Source organism: Malus sylvestris, chromosome 12 (assembly GCF_916048215.2).
Source record: "Malus sylvestris chromosome 12, drMalSylv7.2, whole genome shotgun sequence".
In the NCBI taxonomy this organism is placed as follows: Eukaryota; Viridiplantae; Streptophyta; class Magnoliopsida; order Rosales; family Rosaceae; genus Malus; species Malus sylvestris.
This window is the reverse complement of record NC_062271.1, coordinates 5547749-5564080: the sequence shown is the minus strand read 5'-3', so window position 1 is coordinate 5564080 and position 16332 is coordinate 5547749. Positions and strand designations below refer to the sequence as shown.

Below are 16332 nucleotides of genomic sequence, written 5' to 3'. Positions count from 1 at the left end.
GTAATGTTGTCGACACATGTTGTCGAGATTTGTGGAGTAAGCATTTTATCGAAACGTTGAAGGAAATAGACCATCTACTACTTTCTATAGTAAAAAAAAATAGTTATCAAACAAACTCTTAAATAATTCTTGAAAAAAAACAAAGATGTACATAAGCATGTATGAAAATAACTGTATCTACACTTTGTATATGAAGAGACAAAAATATTCAACTGTTCACACAAGGCATGGATCAAAACATAATCAAATCCTTTTGTTATCAACTAATCTTGATCAAGATAATCACCATCATCTCATCATCAATCCAACGGTGATCTCCAATCAAAATCTTTCTTGGGGTAATCTTTCTGTACTTCTTTAGGAGGAATGAAGCAATCCATGGACAAGCCGGGGACGTTGAATGCAACATCATCAATGGTCCATGTTTCTTCCAGCCGCGTGATCGCGGATCCCGTCTTTAGGTTGTCCCCAAACCGTGTGATGATCACGCTCGTCTGACCGGCATGCGCGATCATCACACCCTCCACCGTCCGATAGTCCTCGATTTTCGTCGACATTGTGGTCTCCCAGTAGGTAGGGTAGGCGCCAGGTGAGTGGATCCTGGTTAAGTATGAGTCCTCTAAGTACACCAGCAGCCCATTTCTTTGGCTGAAGTAGCCAAATATTACATGCTTGATCATCTCTGCTGTGCTATCGCTTCGTTCAGCCAGATCCGTTTGATCGGCTGACAACTTCAACACGAAGCAATCGACGCCTGTGATTTGCTTTTCTCCCATGTACTGTGCTGGGGCAAACACAGCTGATATTGCCATTGGATCTAATCCCTACTAACCAAAAAAGAAAAACATTTCAACACTGATATAACGTCTTATATTATACGTAGTCTGTTTACTTGTGATAATCTTTTGACGAGCACAAAGACCATTGGATATGTTTAACCAAGGTTAAATAAGACATTCAATAATCTTTGTGTTCGTCATAAATCGAAATGAATGCAGGTGAGCTCGCACTCATATCATAAAAGAGATAATACATATCCGGTTACTCATGTTAACAAAAAACAACCATTGCATTCGTTGACTGTGAACGCATCCAATGGTTTGGTGTTTATCATGAATCTCAATGAATGCAAGTAAAAGAAAGAAAAATTCCTAACATGCATGTGAAGCCCACATATTATACGTGTGTAAATATAAATAAATTATTAAAAGAACAAAAAAAAAAAAATATATATATATATATATATAGAGAGAGAGAGAGAGAGAGAGAGAGAGAGAGAGAGAGAGAGGGTAAATTTTTTTATTTTGTTTTAAATTAGATTATTGTCAATGATTTTATTTTGATAGACGACCAAATTGTCTTTTCACTCTCTATTAAAACAACAAAATATATAGAAGAGAGAGAGAGAGAGAGAGAGAGAGAGAGAAGGTGAATTTTTTTATTTTGTTTTAAATTAGATTATTGTCAATGATTTTATTTTGATAGACGACCAAATTGTCTTTTCACGCTCTTTTGATTAACAAAGATGATATATTTTTTTAAACCAGAGTTATCCGCACAACTATATTTATTTCTTACACATCATTTTCATTTTCTGCTGTCGGATTGAATGAATTGAAAGAGAACAATGGTAAAAAATTAACAAAAATGTATGAGAAGTAAAGATAAGTGTGTGAATAGTTCTTTCCCATATTATTAGGTAATTTAGATATCCAACTCCACCAAAAACATACTATGAAACAATAAATATAAAAAATAAGTAGATAAATAATACCTACTCTAATAACATGCATATTGTACAATTGCTGACTCAATAATGCTAGGAAGATCCTTTATGTAAATCATATTTTGTAAACAATTATAACGTGATTGTTGATGATTAGATTATTAAGTGTTGATTCACATACTAATTTTCTATTAATAACACATCACATAGTTTACAGATTTTATTTAAAAAATTAATTTACCTAACATTATTTTTCCTGAAAAGCACATTTCAGCTTATTGGTATCGTGGGTCTGAGACCTTTCTGTTTTCTTTGGGGTCGTTGCAGATCTTTCCTTATAATTTTCCCTACAAATCTGTTAGATATGTAGAAGAAGACGCAAACGTAAAGGGAACAGGTCAAGGCTACCAATTATGGTGTTTGAGGAATCTTCTAATTACGAGACGAGTGCTTTGCTGGTGTGTGTTGCTTTCTTCTGCTTTTCATGTGCTTTTCTATTTTGAGTACGCTTGAATCGTAAAATACACATAATGTTAATATTGTCAAACTGTATGGTTAAATTACACATTATGAGATGTTTTAGATTCGATTCTCGCTAAAGACGAATTTAAACTACATTATTACACATTATGACAAATGCTGACGTCAATGGTCTAGATTCACAATCTTTCGAGAGTACATTGCTCTACTACGTACTAGCCAACTCTAGCTTGACTACAAAAATTTTGACAAAATAACGTTTTTATGAGCTTATTTCTTTAGGAGCTGTTATATGCACTCCAAAAGAATCGTTTTGCTTCACCCTTCTGTATGTATCTTTTACACTAGGGAAGAGTGCATCTAGAGCGTAGGATGACTTTGTAGAGTGTTACAAACAATTTCATTTTCTTTTCTCGTATAGTTCAAATGTAGATGCACTTAATATTTTCTTGTCAAATGTACGTTGTCAGACTAATGTGTATATTGTGAAATTGTAATTCGAAACTACATTTTAATTATAATCAATTGGATCAATAGTTCAAATTTACAGTCTAACCGAATATCTGGCAACTTCTATAATTTTGGTGACGCCTCTCTCAATTAAAGTGACAAATGCAGATGGCAGTTCTGGTACAATAAGTTCATTATTTTCACACTACCCTACCTAACAAGCAACACTTTATTTATTTGCCCCTGGTCCCCTCAGACACATTTTCCCAGTGCATTTTTCTTTGGGACCAAACCACGACATTTAGATGAATTAATTCTAATTCAAAAAATATTTAGTTAAGTAGGACTTGCCTGAAGAGCTCGCCGGAGGGGACGAACACCACCTTTGGCAGCGTGGGCGCCTAGCCAGGGCGTGTGGCGCCAAGCGACAATGCCGTCGCTACCAGCTGCCACCTTGTGACCACCTAGAACTAGCTCAATGAGCCACTTATTAGGAACCATCTGCCACATCACAAAGCATCCTTTTTCCGAAACTGTGGTGGCTCCGGCAGCTGAGCTGCCACTGGGGCCGGGATCATTCACCATTGCCATGATCACTTTCCCGGTTGCGAATATGTTCTTCACTTTGCCTTCTAGCTTGCGACAACCAGTGGCAGCTGTGAAGTGTTGTATTATGTATTGTGCGGTAGAAGACACCTGCTTAGGAAAACCATTAAAAAATAAATAAATAATCAGAGGATAATAAAAACTTCATGAATTTGTTTATTGTTTAAGATATATATTTTTTGGGATACTTTGGATGCAGTCCCTAATTCTTAACATTCTTTGACTAAAAGATTAATGGTATTCAAAGTTTGATCAAAGTCCCTTGACTTTGTACACCTCATTATATTACAATTAATATTTATATTTTTATAGTTTTGACATTAATTGTTTAATATTCTATGAGATTTATAATCCTATAAATTTAAAATCCCTCATTATAATACTATTAGAAACGGTTACAATAAAAAAATTCAAACAGTTTGATTGAATAAATGGAAAAACTATGTACAAATAATAAATAATAAATGACAAAAAAATGTATCCATAGTGTTAAAAAAAATTGGTACATTTCACATATAACAGAGTGATACATTAATAAAGAAGAATGGGTACATTATAAATAAATTAGGATATAGATAAAAGATTAAAAAATTATGAGTACAAATGAAATTTTAAAAAATATAGGCACTAAAAGAAATTAATACATGGGTACAAAATAAAACTAAAAATAAAATACTACAAATTAAAAAAAAATGTTGCAAATTAAAAGTGGGTACAAACTAAAAATATAAATATATGATACAAAGTTTAGGCATAAAACATAAATATACAATGTCACGTGATGGTATACACATGGATACAAAAACAAATAAAACTTTAAAAAATATGGGCACAAAAAGAAACTAATATATGGGTACAAATTAAAAATAGGTACAAACTAAAAATAAAAATATATGATGAAAAAGTTAGCCATAAATATAAATATACTAATTGTAACATTTTTAACACTAAAGGAATATATTCAAAAATAAAAATATTTTATTATTCAAATAATTAATGATGTTATTAATACCCAATGACCTTGATAAAAAATTGAAAATGAATAGGATTTTAATCAATGGAGTAGCAAAAACAAGGATGTGAACCTAATTTTTCCTCTTTTTTAAGTACATGTTAATTATTTTTAACAATTAAATTTCATACCGTTATTCAGTACTACGGTCTGGTAGTATTTTTCTTCATTTGTAAGTGAGAGGTCTTAGGTTCGAATATCGACTAACGAATTCGATACCAAATTGGGTTGTCATTGTGTGGCTTAGCCAAATCTCTTCTTTCTTTTAATGTAAAATATATCGTTGTACTAAAAAAATATTAAATTTCATCCAAAATTAAAGGTGCTTCCTTTTTTCATGGTGGGAGACAAGTGTGGGAAGCAACTTGCCAAAAAAGCTGAGCAAAAACACAAACCAAAAGAAGACCCATAACACCACCACTTTGCTCTCTCTTTAGCCAATAGCCAGTCGTTATTTTCTCACATGCATGGGAACCCACTCTCCCTCATCAAAAGTAAACCCAATAAAACTTTTAAACCCAAAAAAAAAAAAAAAATTAATGAAATACAATTGGTATTGTTCATTTTTACCTTTTCTGATACTATTCACTAGATCTTATTTGTCATTTTTCATTAAGATTAAAGTTTTTTGGACTTTTAATTAGTTTTCCTAAAAAAAAAAATCATGTTAAAAGAAAAACACATCCAAGCTTAAGTGATTATGGACTGTTCTACTTGTGATCGATTATGCATTTGATCACATCCTCTTTGATATTAGTTATATTAATCACACTGATAACCACTTTTGTCCTTATGTGTGGGACCCATTCGTAATTGAGAAGTGATAAATTATGTTTAATCAACAATGTAAATAAGCTAATCCGACTTTTAACTTAGATGGTTAAGAACGATTATTTAAACACCTAAAGTTACGTACTTGATTTCTCCTTCTCCTTTGTATTAAAAAGTACTAAAAGAGAAATTAGGTACTCTGCTCTGCATACCAAAGTACCAGCTGATCCAAACACATTATGAACTCATGATCAATCAAATCATGACCACCAATCACTAAGAATGAAGGGATGAGTACCTCATTGAGGGGTAGTTTGGGGAGAGCAGAGACAGGGAAGAGAGGGCAACCCAGAACACCGAGAAGCACTTTGAAGTCGGACCTCTTGTGGAAGAGCACGAGGGGAGAAAGGTGGGTCTTGATCCAGTTCCGCCACGGCTGAGTGCTCCGCAGAATGCCTTTGCTCGACCGGTTCGCGGCGCCTTCTCCGTTGATGATCGGCTCTTCCGACAGCGGTGCGAGCCGGCCCATCTGTGTGTTATGAACCTCTGAGCTTCTTCAATGGCTGTGTGGTTCCCCTGTTTTTGGTTTGCTCTGCTTTTGGAGAGAAGCAAAAGGAAGCTTATGTTTGGTTGAAGCAGAGCATAATGAAATGAGGGATAGAAGTTAATCGAAACAAGTGCTTATAAAAAGAGAGGGCAGTTTTGTATTTGCATTTTCCACTCGCCGTTTTTGGTGCGTGCTACCAGTCTACTTCAAACACTGTTGGTATTGTTTTAGGTCTCGTTTGGTGCGTAGAATAATTTACAATTTAATTTAATTTATGTTTGATCTACAAAAGTAAATAAAGATATGATTTAGTGACATTCTTTCTTTTTTATAATAAACGAGAGTTTTTAAGTTTGACTCTTGTAAATGACATTTTAATACAAAATTATTGCTTGCTCCCAAGCCTCGACTTCCTTGTGACCCTGGACGAAAGGTCTGGCACTCGAGACTCAATCTAGGGACTCACAAGTTGGAGACTCGAATGGTATCACGAAGCCTTGAACTTGACCTGAAAAATATGATAACCGAGAGTGCGGACCCTAACGCTAGAGATTCAACTTCGAGAGTTGCGGAAGCCGAAGAGACGAAGACACCAAAACCCAAGACACAAACTAGAGACTTCGGCATTGAAACACAAACCCGAGACCCTAACGCCCAAGACCCGATAGCATATCTATCCAAGAATCAAGCTAATTTATCCAAGATGCACAATGCAAAGATGACATTATCTTAACAAATGAGTCACATGCAAGTTACATGACTCAATTTGGCGAAACTTTGTCTTGATGGTTTATTTTAAAAGAAGTGATAGTTGGGGAATGAAACTATAGTTTACTCGTAATTTAAAAGGATTATAATTCTATATGTTTTGATCCAATCCATGTCAGATTTTCCAACACAAGTGAGATTTTAGTAACTCCCCAACATTTTTCTAAGGGGTGAACTATCCACACATCTCTTTTGTGCTATCCACACACCTCTTTTTACTTCTCACACATTCTTTGTTAATTTCTGTCCGTTGATTTTCTTCAATTCATCCAATCTGACGGCCAAAAATTAGAAATGTGTATAGAAGTAAAAAATTATGTGTAGATATCATACCCCTTTTCTAATCCTAAATTAGTGAAAAATATGCGTTTGCAGGAAAAAGCTAAGAAGAATGAGTAGGAAGTAAATGACAATTTTATCTAAAGAGGGCCACCAGCCACGAGCTACTATACCTTTATGACGTACTGTTGTACTTGAATCCTTTTAAGTGGAACCATGATGTTACCCTCTACAATCACTTTTCACAAAAGTATTTTTTAGCTTACTTTAAAAGCACTTTCAATGATGCGGCCAACTTATTGAGATTAACAGCTTTTTGCCATTAACTTGCAAAATTATGCTCAAATGAAAAGCCTAGGCACATGCACTTAACAGTACTAATATGCATACTTTAATTGGATTGACATTATAAACTTCATTAAGGAATGTGTGATGATTATATCTCGTCACAGTGTTTTAATTCTTTAAGATTGACAGTACCCAACATAAGACACCAGCAGGCAAAGACGCCACAGCCAATCAATGGCGTAGCCACCTACAAGGCTAAGATGGGCTATAGCCCAGGAAGGTTTTTTGTAAGGGTAGTGTTATCCATGCACTCATTTTTACTTTTTACACACTTTTCTTAATTGTCGGTTGTTCGGAACGAATGAATTGAAAATGATCACTGACAAAATATTAATAAGGCTGTGTTGGAAGTAAAAATGGGTTTGTGAATAGATCTATTCTTTTGTAAACTCATGCTAATAGCCTACTCAATTTCAATACATATTATTATTTAATGTATATTTAGTAGAGGAGAGGTAGTAAATAATAGTTTTATGCTAAAAATTATAAATTAGTTCTATCTCTAGTCCCCCTTTATTCTATTCTTTAAATAAAAAGACCATTTACCCTATGTAGTTTAGCTTATGTGCTTCTTACTCAAGAAAAGATTAATAAGTTCTTTAAATACACAATTAAATCCCTATCTCTGCAATTCCTGACTTTCCGTTGCACTTTTTCAATGAATGTCACATTTGGTACGTTCTTAATCTCTTTATTTACTTATTCTTGATTTAATTAGTAGGTTAATTATTTATATGGTCCTTGAATTTATCGGTTAGGGTTATGATTTTGAGAATAGTTTATATTATATTGTTGTTCTTTTATATTGATTATTATATATTTTATATAAGCAAAAAAATAAACATATGATTTTATGGTACTATTTTCAACTAGCCCATCCAAGAAAAAAATCCCGGCTCCGCCCTTGCAGCCAATATGCAGTAAACCAGTTAATTTAGTATTTGCACGCTACAATATTGGGATAACAAAAATGTAGTGCGGTTGGCAGTTGCAAGAGAGTTCAAATATTTTGCATCTATTTTGTGTGTGGTCTCTTTGTGACATCTATAATTAATTGATACGTATTAATAAACTTAACCCTCCTTAATTTTGTTATCATAAACTTAGCACATATCAATCAATAATAGAAACCACACACAAAGTAGCTGCAGAATATTTAAACTCGTTGCTGGTGAGGGGATCTTATTTATATAGGTGTTAGATTAGGTTTTCAACCTATCATGGAAAAAACCTAACCATCCTAACATAAGACCATCTCCAACCGAGCTGGCCAAATGGCTATAAGCCAAAATATAGCCCGTTTTGATACAAAATTCATCTCCAATGGAAGACTGAGTCAAAAAAATTTAGGACCCACTAGGCCAAAATATAGCCAAATGGCAAGAGGGCTGGGTAGACATAGTTAGTCAACCAGCCCTGAAAGTTGGGTCCAGCTATGCTGTTAGCTCACATCATGTAACCTTTTTTTTTTAAGATGACACTAAAAAAAAAATTTATTCTAATTTTTTCCTATAAATACCTAAGTTATTTCTACACCATCTCTCACATCCCTTTCACCCTTCTATACTATCTTACATTATTTTAATGTCTAAGTTGTTAACATGCAAGTAAAATTAAAATATTTAATAACATGAAACTTAAAACAACATTTAGCGATAAGTGGCTCTAAAAAAATGTTCGAAAACCTTATTTTAATATAGTAGTTTAATTCAATTAACAGATAAAATTAAAAAAAAACAAACTTAAAATAATAAATTATTTAGGGGGATAGAAAAGAGCCCCCTTCGGTTGGAGATTGTATATAGATATGGTTTGACACTATTCATTAAAAAATAATTTCTTACAGGATTACAATATGGACGAGGGCTAAACATAGCCCTTTCGGTTGGAGATGACCTAAGTTGATTCAGTCCAAATCCAAACAACTGAAGAATCCATAGACACAATACGATATACAACCCTTTTGGTAACGATCAACCCGCTATTATCTTTCATATCGATGCATCATGATGTTACCTATGACTATGAGCAAGCACATAGCATTCACATGTGCTACTGAGTCGAACCTAAAAAGGTGACAGAATAAGATTGCGATCGATTTGATCATGGTCGAGTGATATTGCTTCTTCCGTCCGAACCACTCTTGCCCCTTATATTATAATGTTGGTGGAGGCTTCAAAAATATAACATATGATGGAGCATTTGCATGCCCTCTGCGCGTGAGACTTTCTTTTCACTACCAAAATACATTTCTCCTGCGGAGGAGGAGCTTCCAAGGGAGGCAACGAAATTCGAAGGTAACGTGTCCAAATCATGGCCTATTTGCAATTATGGCATATCTGATGGTTTGGTGCAAATTGGGAAACTCCTGTTCCCTCCTCCCTCTTACTCCTTCTTGGTGCTTCTGGTAGTCCGTAATTGTGTCGGCAAGTTTTGGCAGAGCTATGAATAGATAAAACAATACTTGACTATTCAAATATGAGTAAGAACTCTTACTTCAATTTTTTTTTAAATTGTTCATTGTCAATTTATAGAACTTCGTGTTTATAATCAGAAACATTCATATTATAAATCACCCTATAAAGATCATCTCTGCAAAAAATCAATTAAAACTAAGGTTGTTTAATCATCAAACTGTTTAAAAACAAATGAATGGATTTGTTAAAAGCATTACGAACCGTCTATGTATTTGCTACAATAGATTGACTAAACGACCTTAGTTTTAATTTATTTTTTGCAGAGATGATCTTTACAATGTGATTCATAGTATGAACTGTTCTGATCATAAACACAAAACTCTGTGATTAAAACACTAAGAGTTTTGAGTATGAGTTTCTACTCATCTTTGAGTAGGAGTTTCTACTCAAGTATTGTTCGAATGTATATATCTGGGTGGATATTATTCCATATAGTGTACACGTGTTTAAGTGAGGATTAAAACCGTCGAGATGAGAGTTTGTGCCAGCTAGTTCTTGGTTTAGTGATTTATTCATTTTTTTTCTCTCTTCGACATTGTATATTGCGTTTGAGAGTGAATGTATGTGTCATCACATGGTTCGATTTCTATATAAATTGTTTCAGTTAGACTTACGCATCTTGAAACTCAATTCGAGTCTTGCTCTTGCAACTCAAATTACGTCACTTAACCTCCTGAAACCCGAATCGTTAAAAGATGCGTCAAAACTCTCCATCGCTCTGTTTTTAATGCCTTTGCCAAAGACTTTGACTTGAAAATGATGGAGAGATTAGCCAGGTCGCTCAAGCAACGCACGACGCGACTTTAAAGCCATATTATATGTTGCTGGGCTTTTATGGTCCGCCCATACCACACTTGTAATTCATGTGGGCTTATAAGATGGGTTGCTGTATGGATCACAACGAGAAATTACGAGCCTCATTGTTGTTTCTTATGTTGTCGTTTTCTTTCTTATTTTCTAAGGAATTTTAACGAAAAACCGCCGGTACTATTCACTTTAATAAAAAATTACATTTTACACTAAAAAGTCAATCCTGGTACTATTCACTTTACCCTTTATTTTGTCTTTTTCGTTAAAACTCAAAGTTTTCAAGCTCTTTTCATTAGTTTTTCTTATTTTCTAAGGTGGATCAATTGCATCTCCATTTTCTCATGTTGCACATCAATGTCATCTTTGACGTTAATTCCGCCTAATTTTCATTTTTACCATATTTAAACTAATTTATGCCCTCACCAACTGGTGTAATTCATACTTTTAAAGGTCAATTTAAATAATGATATAAGTGGGTGTTTTATTAGATCAAGTTATGCATGTCTCGCCTTCATGATTAAAGATTCAAAATACTCCCATGTGGATAGGGGTGGGTTCGGTTCCGTGGATAGGGGTGGGTTCGGTTCCGTTCGGTTCGGTTTTTCTTGATTCGATTTTTTTTTTTTTGTAGGTAAAAAAATTTCTATGAAAACAATTTGCAACCATTTTGTAATACATTTTCGAAAGGAGTATAAATAAAATCAAAGTCCCATTTCAACATAATCGTCAAAATAAGCATTCCAAATTTCTAAAATAATCATAAAAAACAATGAAAATTGTTGATGCACAAAATCAGCGAGGACTTTGGTACAACAGAAAGTGTCAGGTTTTATGACCTTCGCTTGGTTGCTTCGGTCACTAGTGAGGATAAGTACGTAAATGAATAGAGACAGAGAAGCAAACACAGGATGTACGTGGTTCACCCAGATTGGCTACGTCCACGGAGTAGAGGAGTTCTTATTAGTAGTGAAGGGCTTACACAAGTACAAAGGATCAAGCTCTCAATTTAGTGAGTTCTTGTGAATGATTTAACACAAATGGCATTAGACAATATTGTGGGGGAATGACCCCTATTTATAGAAAAACTTGTAGCTTTGTCACATTGACATGTGTCATGTTATGATTGGTTCTTGATGTTGACACGTGCTGCGCTCTGATTGGCTTCTAATCTTGACACGTGTCGAGTAGTGATTGGCCTCCTGGTCGGAGGGGAACTCTTCTGGGTCTTTGACAGTATAGCGTTGGCCGGTGCTCGGTAGTTTCGGGATTGGTCAAGTATGGTACAAACAGTGCTCCCCTAAGTTCCCGAGTGAGAGAAACTCCTCGGTTGGGGACTTGCAAGATCCAATCCCTTGAGTAATCACGAAACTTCTAAGTACCGAAGTGTGGTCTGATCTTCATCTGCCCTTCTCTGGACGTACTTTTCCTCCATCCGGGAATGGTGTATTTAGCTGATGTTGACGCACAAGGTAATGTATCAATTTCACTTGAAGCTTAGTTGTAGTTTCGGGCTTAGTCAAGTGTGATACAAACCCTATAGTAGGAGTCCCCCAAGTCGCCGAGCTAGGAGATCTGCCGAAAGAGGTGACAGATAAGGTAAGCAGTCAAACTTCCAAGTAAGCAACCCAGGATCAGAGGTTTGACTTCGGCTTCCGGTTGATTGTTCTCATTCTCCTTGTCTCTCATTCAACTGCCAGGATAAGGAGAAGCAAATGGATAAGAGATGATATGAGATACTTTTGCTTTTGAAGAAGTAACTTTCCACAGGCTTATTCTTGAATTGTGCTGGAGGGTTTTCTGGTGCCCTTCAGAGTATAAGGCCGACTCAAAAATTTGAGGGTCAAAACAAGTCTATCAAATCTAGAGTACGTTCGACCTTGATGATATGGGATACTTTTGCTGTTGACGGAATAATGAATGTGGTATGGAAAGGTGTCGTGCTGTAGTGATCTGTTTCAGCTCACCGTTGAACCTTCTGCTTCAATCTTTTGCATGGCAGAAGTGGTGTGCAACCTTTGCATTTAAATGGTCCTTCAGAACATTCCTTCATAGTGACTCATCCACGCTTGGCAGCTTCAGTGTAAAGAGCCAATATCTGATCAACTGTCATGAGGTATTTGCCGGTGGAATTCGTGACCTTGACAGCAGTTGAGGATGAGTACTCGAGAGCAATGCTAAGTAAGCAACCAGGCAAAGGCTCCAGGCAGTCAGTTCCAAATTGGAGGTTTGATTTCAGGTTCCGACTGACTGCTCTCTTTCTCCTTGTCCTGCAGGTGTGGACAAGGACAAAGACAAAGATAGGGAGAAAGCATGATATGGGATACTCTTGCTTTCGACCCTGATGATATGAGATACTCTTGTTCTTGGTGTGGCTTATTTGCTGAGGTATTATCGGGGGGAAATAAAGCTGAGTATTTCGAGAGGTTATGTTGAGGGTGCCTTTTCGAATGCGAGAAAGGGTTGAGCATTTTTGCAGGTTTGCCTGTCCGTTGAGGAAGGAGGTCAATGTATATAGGGATTTCCCAATAACAAGTAGTAATGCTATTCCTTTACCCTTCTTGATCACAGCAATGTAGTGGGAGCTGCCAGCTTCACGTGTTTTAATTTTGTCAGAGCACTTTGAAAAAGTGGTATGTGGTATCTGGAAAGCTGATGTTACGTGTGAAGATTACAGACAAGCTTTATCTAAGGAAATCTGGCTCTCGAAGTTCTGAGAGTTGTGCCTCTTCGGTTTTCGAACAAGCAATCCCGTCGAGGATCTGACTCTCGAGATTCGGAAAGCGGTGCTACTCCGGTTTTTTAGAAAGTAATTATGTTGGGAGTCTTTTCTCGAATGTGAGTAAAGGTTGGACGTTCTTGCCAACCTGTCTTGCCGCAAAACACGGAGGTCGACACACATAGGGACTTTCCAGTTGTCAAGCAGTGGTGCTGTTCCTTTACCCTTATGGGTAATAGTAGGGTAGCTGGAACTTCGAAATTCTCGTGCCTAAATTTTGTCAGAGATCTTTGACAAAGTTATATGTGGTACCCGAGGAGTTGATGGTGCATATGGAGAGCGGTGATTGAACAGTAAGATTCACGTGCTTTCTACTTCACCAGAAATCTTCGACAGATTGCCCGTAATTTCCGCAAAGCTGATTGTGCATGTGACAGGTGCTGACGAGGCTGCAAAAGCAGGTGCTTCTTCGATTTCTGAGATCGGCCCTCGTGGTCTCTGAGCATCCCAGCTTTTAAGAAAGCAAACGCCTCTTCGATTTCTGAGATCGGCCCTCGTGGTCTCTGAGCAGCCCAGCTTTTGAGAAAGCAAACGCCTCTTCGATTTCTGAAACTCCGTCGAGTGCAGATTTTTATAGAGGCTGGCATTAAGTTCCACAGCACACTTGAATCTCTACCAGTAGAAGCTCATTTCTTGCACTTCTAAGATCTTGATTTGTCTGACCTCTTCCTTCTTCAACACATTTGAAAATGTCTGGACCCTCCGACCGTCGTTTTGACTTGAACCTTGGAGAAGAGACAGCCACGCCTTCTCCAGACAACATATGGCGCCCATCCTTCCTATCCCCTACTGGTCCTCTTACCGTTGGGGATTCTGTGATGAAGAATGATATGACCGCTGCAGTGGTGGCCAGGAACCTTCTCACTCCCAAAGATAACAGACTACTTTCCAAACGGTCTGATGAGTTGGCTGTTAAGGACTCTCTGGCTCTTAGTGTTCAGTGTGCAGGTTCTGTGTCTAATATGGCCCAACGCCTATTTGCTAGAACCCGCCAAGTTGAATCATTGGCTGCTGAAGTGATGAGTCTCAAACAGGAGATTAGAGGGCTCAAGCATGAGAATAAGCAGTTGCACCGGCTCGCCCATGACTATGCTACAAACATGAAGAGGAAGCTTGACCAGATGAAGGAATCTGATGGTAAGGTTTTACTTGATCATCAGCGGTTTGTGGGTTTGTTCCAAAGGCATTTATTGCCTTCGTCCTCTGGGGCTGTACCTGGTAATGAAGCTTCAAATGATGAACCTCCAATGCCTCCTCCTTCTGGGGTTTTGTCAAGTACTGAGGCTCCGGATAACCACCCTCCGGTGCTTTCTCTTTCTGGGGCTCTACCGACTGCTGAGACTTCCCCTAAGCAACCTTTGTGAAGGCTCCCTTTTGTTTGTTTATTTTGACTCATGTATATGTACATATTTGTGGCTTATCGAAAATATTAATAAATAAGCTTTGCTTCATTTCAACATATTGTGTTAAATACACCAAAGCCTTCTTCATAAAGTTCTTTGAATTTTTGCTTTTGTTGAAACCTGTATTGTTGAAGCTTTGTGAGTGAAGCATGTAGTTTGAGGTAGTGTTCCCTTAATTTCCCGAGTGAGGAAAACTTCTCGGTTGGAGACTTGAAAAATCCAAGTCACTGAGTAGTCACGAACTTTTGAGTACCAAGGCGTAGTAGCATATGGTGGGAGTCCCCCAAGTCTCTAGTCGAGGGAGTTGACGAATGAGGTGTCTTGCTAATAGTCCATGTCGTAAGTACCAAAACTTCATTCTGTTGTTTTCTAAGTGGTAGCCCCGGACTTTTTCTTCATATATTTTGTTTATGAAGGTTGCTAGGCCCGAATAAGTGGAATTGCAGAAGGTGTAACGGTTGGTAGCTGTTTTATGGAAAGCCATCTGACTATGATAGTCTTGCACATGATGACTATAGGGAGATACACACACATACTGCTATGATAGAGGGTGTAACCGTTGGTGCATTACAATCATAATGGAAGCATCACAATGATGGAAGCATCACAATGATGAAAGCATCATAATGATGAAAACACCATAATGATGAAACATCATAATGATGTTTCTTTGGTGGAATTGTTTTTCATTTCCCTTAACACCCTGAATTGGTTTTCAATATAAGACCATCATCTGTAGCTCGAATCACAAAGTTGTCTTCATGAAAGTTGTTCTTTAATTCCTTAACGACAACATATCCAAATTTGAGAGCCATCAGATCAGTACAACTCGAGAAATTCAGGTACGACGAGTGATTGTTCATCATTTGTCTGTCAACACGTCAGACCTGTTGTGAGCTTCAAAAACTCCATTTTCTCTTGCTTAGATCAACATACGTTCTTCATTGAAGTTGTTCCTCAGCTTGTGAACTACAACATATCCAAAATTGAGATCCCTCGGAGCTGTATAACTCAAGAAATTCAGGTATGATGAATGACTGGTTATTATTTTTCTGTCAACCCGTCAGATTTGTTGTGAGCTTCGAAACTCCATTTTCTATTGTTCAGATCAGCATGCTTTCTTCATTGAAGTTGTTCCTCATCGTCTCTTTCATAACATATCAAAAATTCAGAATGAACTAATGGTTAAATATTTCCAGATCTTCGAAACATCACAGCAGCTTCGAAATCTGCAAGAATCCGACTGTCATGCTTGGAGCTTCAACACTTTAATTTCCGTGGCTCAAACAGAAATGGTTCCTTCTTGAAAGTTGTTCATCTGCTCAAGAACTAGAGGGTGTCCAAAATTCAGCTCCATTGGAGAAAAGCAGCAGCTGCAAAAATTTGATAGAGAAAAGGAGGCGAAGCTTTGTTGGATTTCTAGGCTGGGGAAGATTCCAGTTTTTGTAGCAACTTCAGTACTGGTGAATTGCTTGTATTTTTGTCCATAACTAAATTTTGGACTTTGAATTATTATTTGATCTATCATAATATGTTTGGGAACATATATAAGTGAATAAATAAGAAGGAAAATTTTGGGCCCTTGTGGGTGTAAAACAAAAAATGTTTATGTTGACCCAAGTGTTTTTGTACAAGTTCAAGGGCATCTTGGGTTTTGTGAACAAAATTTGTTTATTTGGAGCAAGGTTTTGTGTTGAAGCTTTGTAGGTGAAGCTTTGGAGGTGAAGCTGTTTTTTAGGTGAAGCTTTGTAGGTGAAGCTTTTTTAAGGGAAGCTTTTCGGGTGAAGTTTTTTTTTTGGGTGAAGCTTTGTGGGTGAAGCTTTTTAGGTGAAGCTTTGTGGGTGAAGCTTGTTTAGGTGAAGCTGTTTGGGTGAAGCTT

The 16332-nt window shown here is 36.8% G+C and overlaps 1 protein-coding gene and 1 long non-coding RNA gene across 2 annotated transcripts; one reads left to right on the top strand and one right to left on the bottom strand.

Moving 5' to 3' along the window:
• Positions 1–103: 103 nt before the first annotated feature.
• On the bottom strand, positions 104–5703 carry LOC126594457 (uncharacterized). Its single transcript, XM_050260786.1, has 3 exons — positions 5344–5703; positions 3008–3352; positions 104–824 (listed from the first exon to the last, which is right to left on the bottom strand). Exons 1-3 carry the CDS (start codon positions 5572–5574, stop codon positions 300–302), a joined length of 1101 nt encoding a protein of 366 aa, XP_050116743.1. The 5' UTR covers positions 5575–5703; the 3' UTR covers positions 104–299.
• Positions 5704–15149: 9446 nt separating this feature from the next.
• Positions 15150–16034, top strand: LOC126592619 (uncharacterized). The gene is made up of 2 exons (XR_007612732.1): positions 15150–15477; positions 15653–16034. It is a non-coding gene; the product is annotated as an uncharacterized LOC126592619 (long non-coding RNA).
• Positions 16035–16332: the final 298 nt, after the last annotated feature.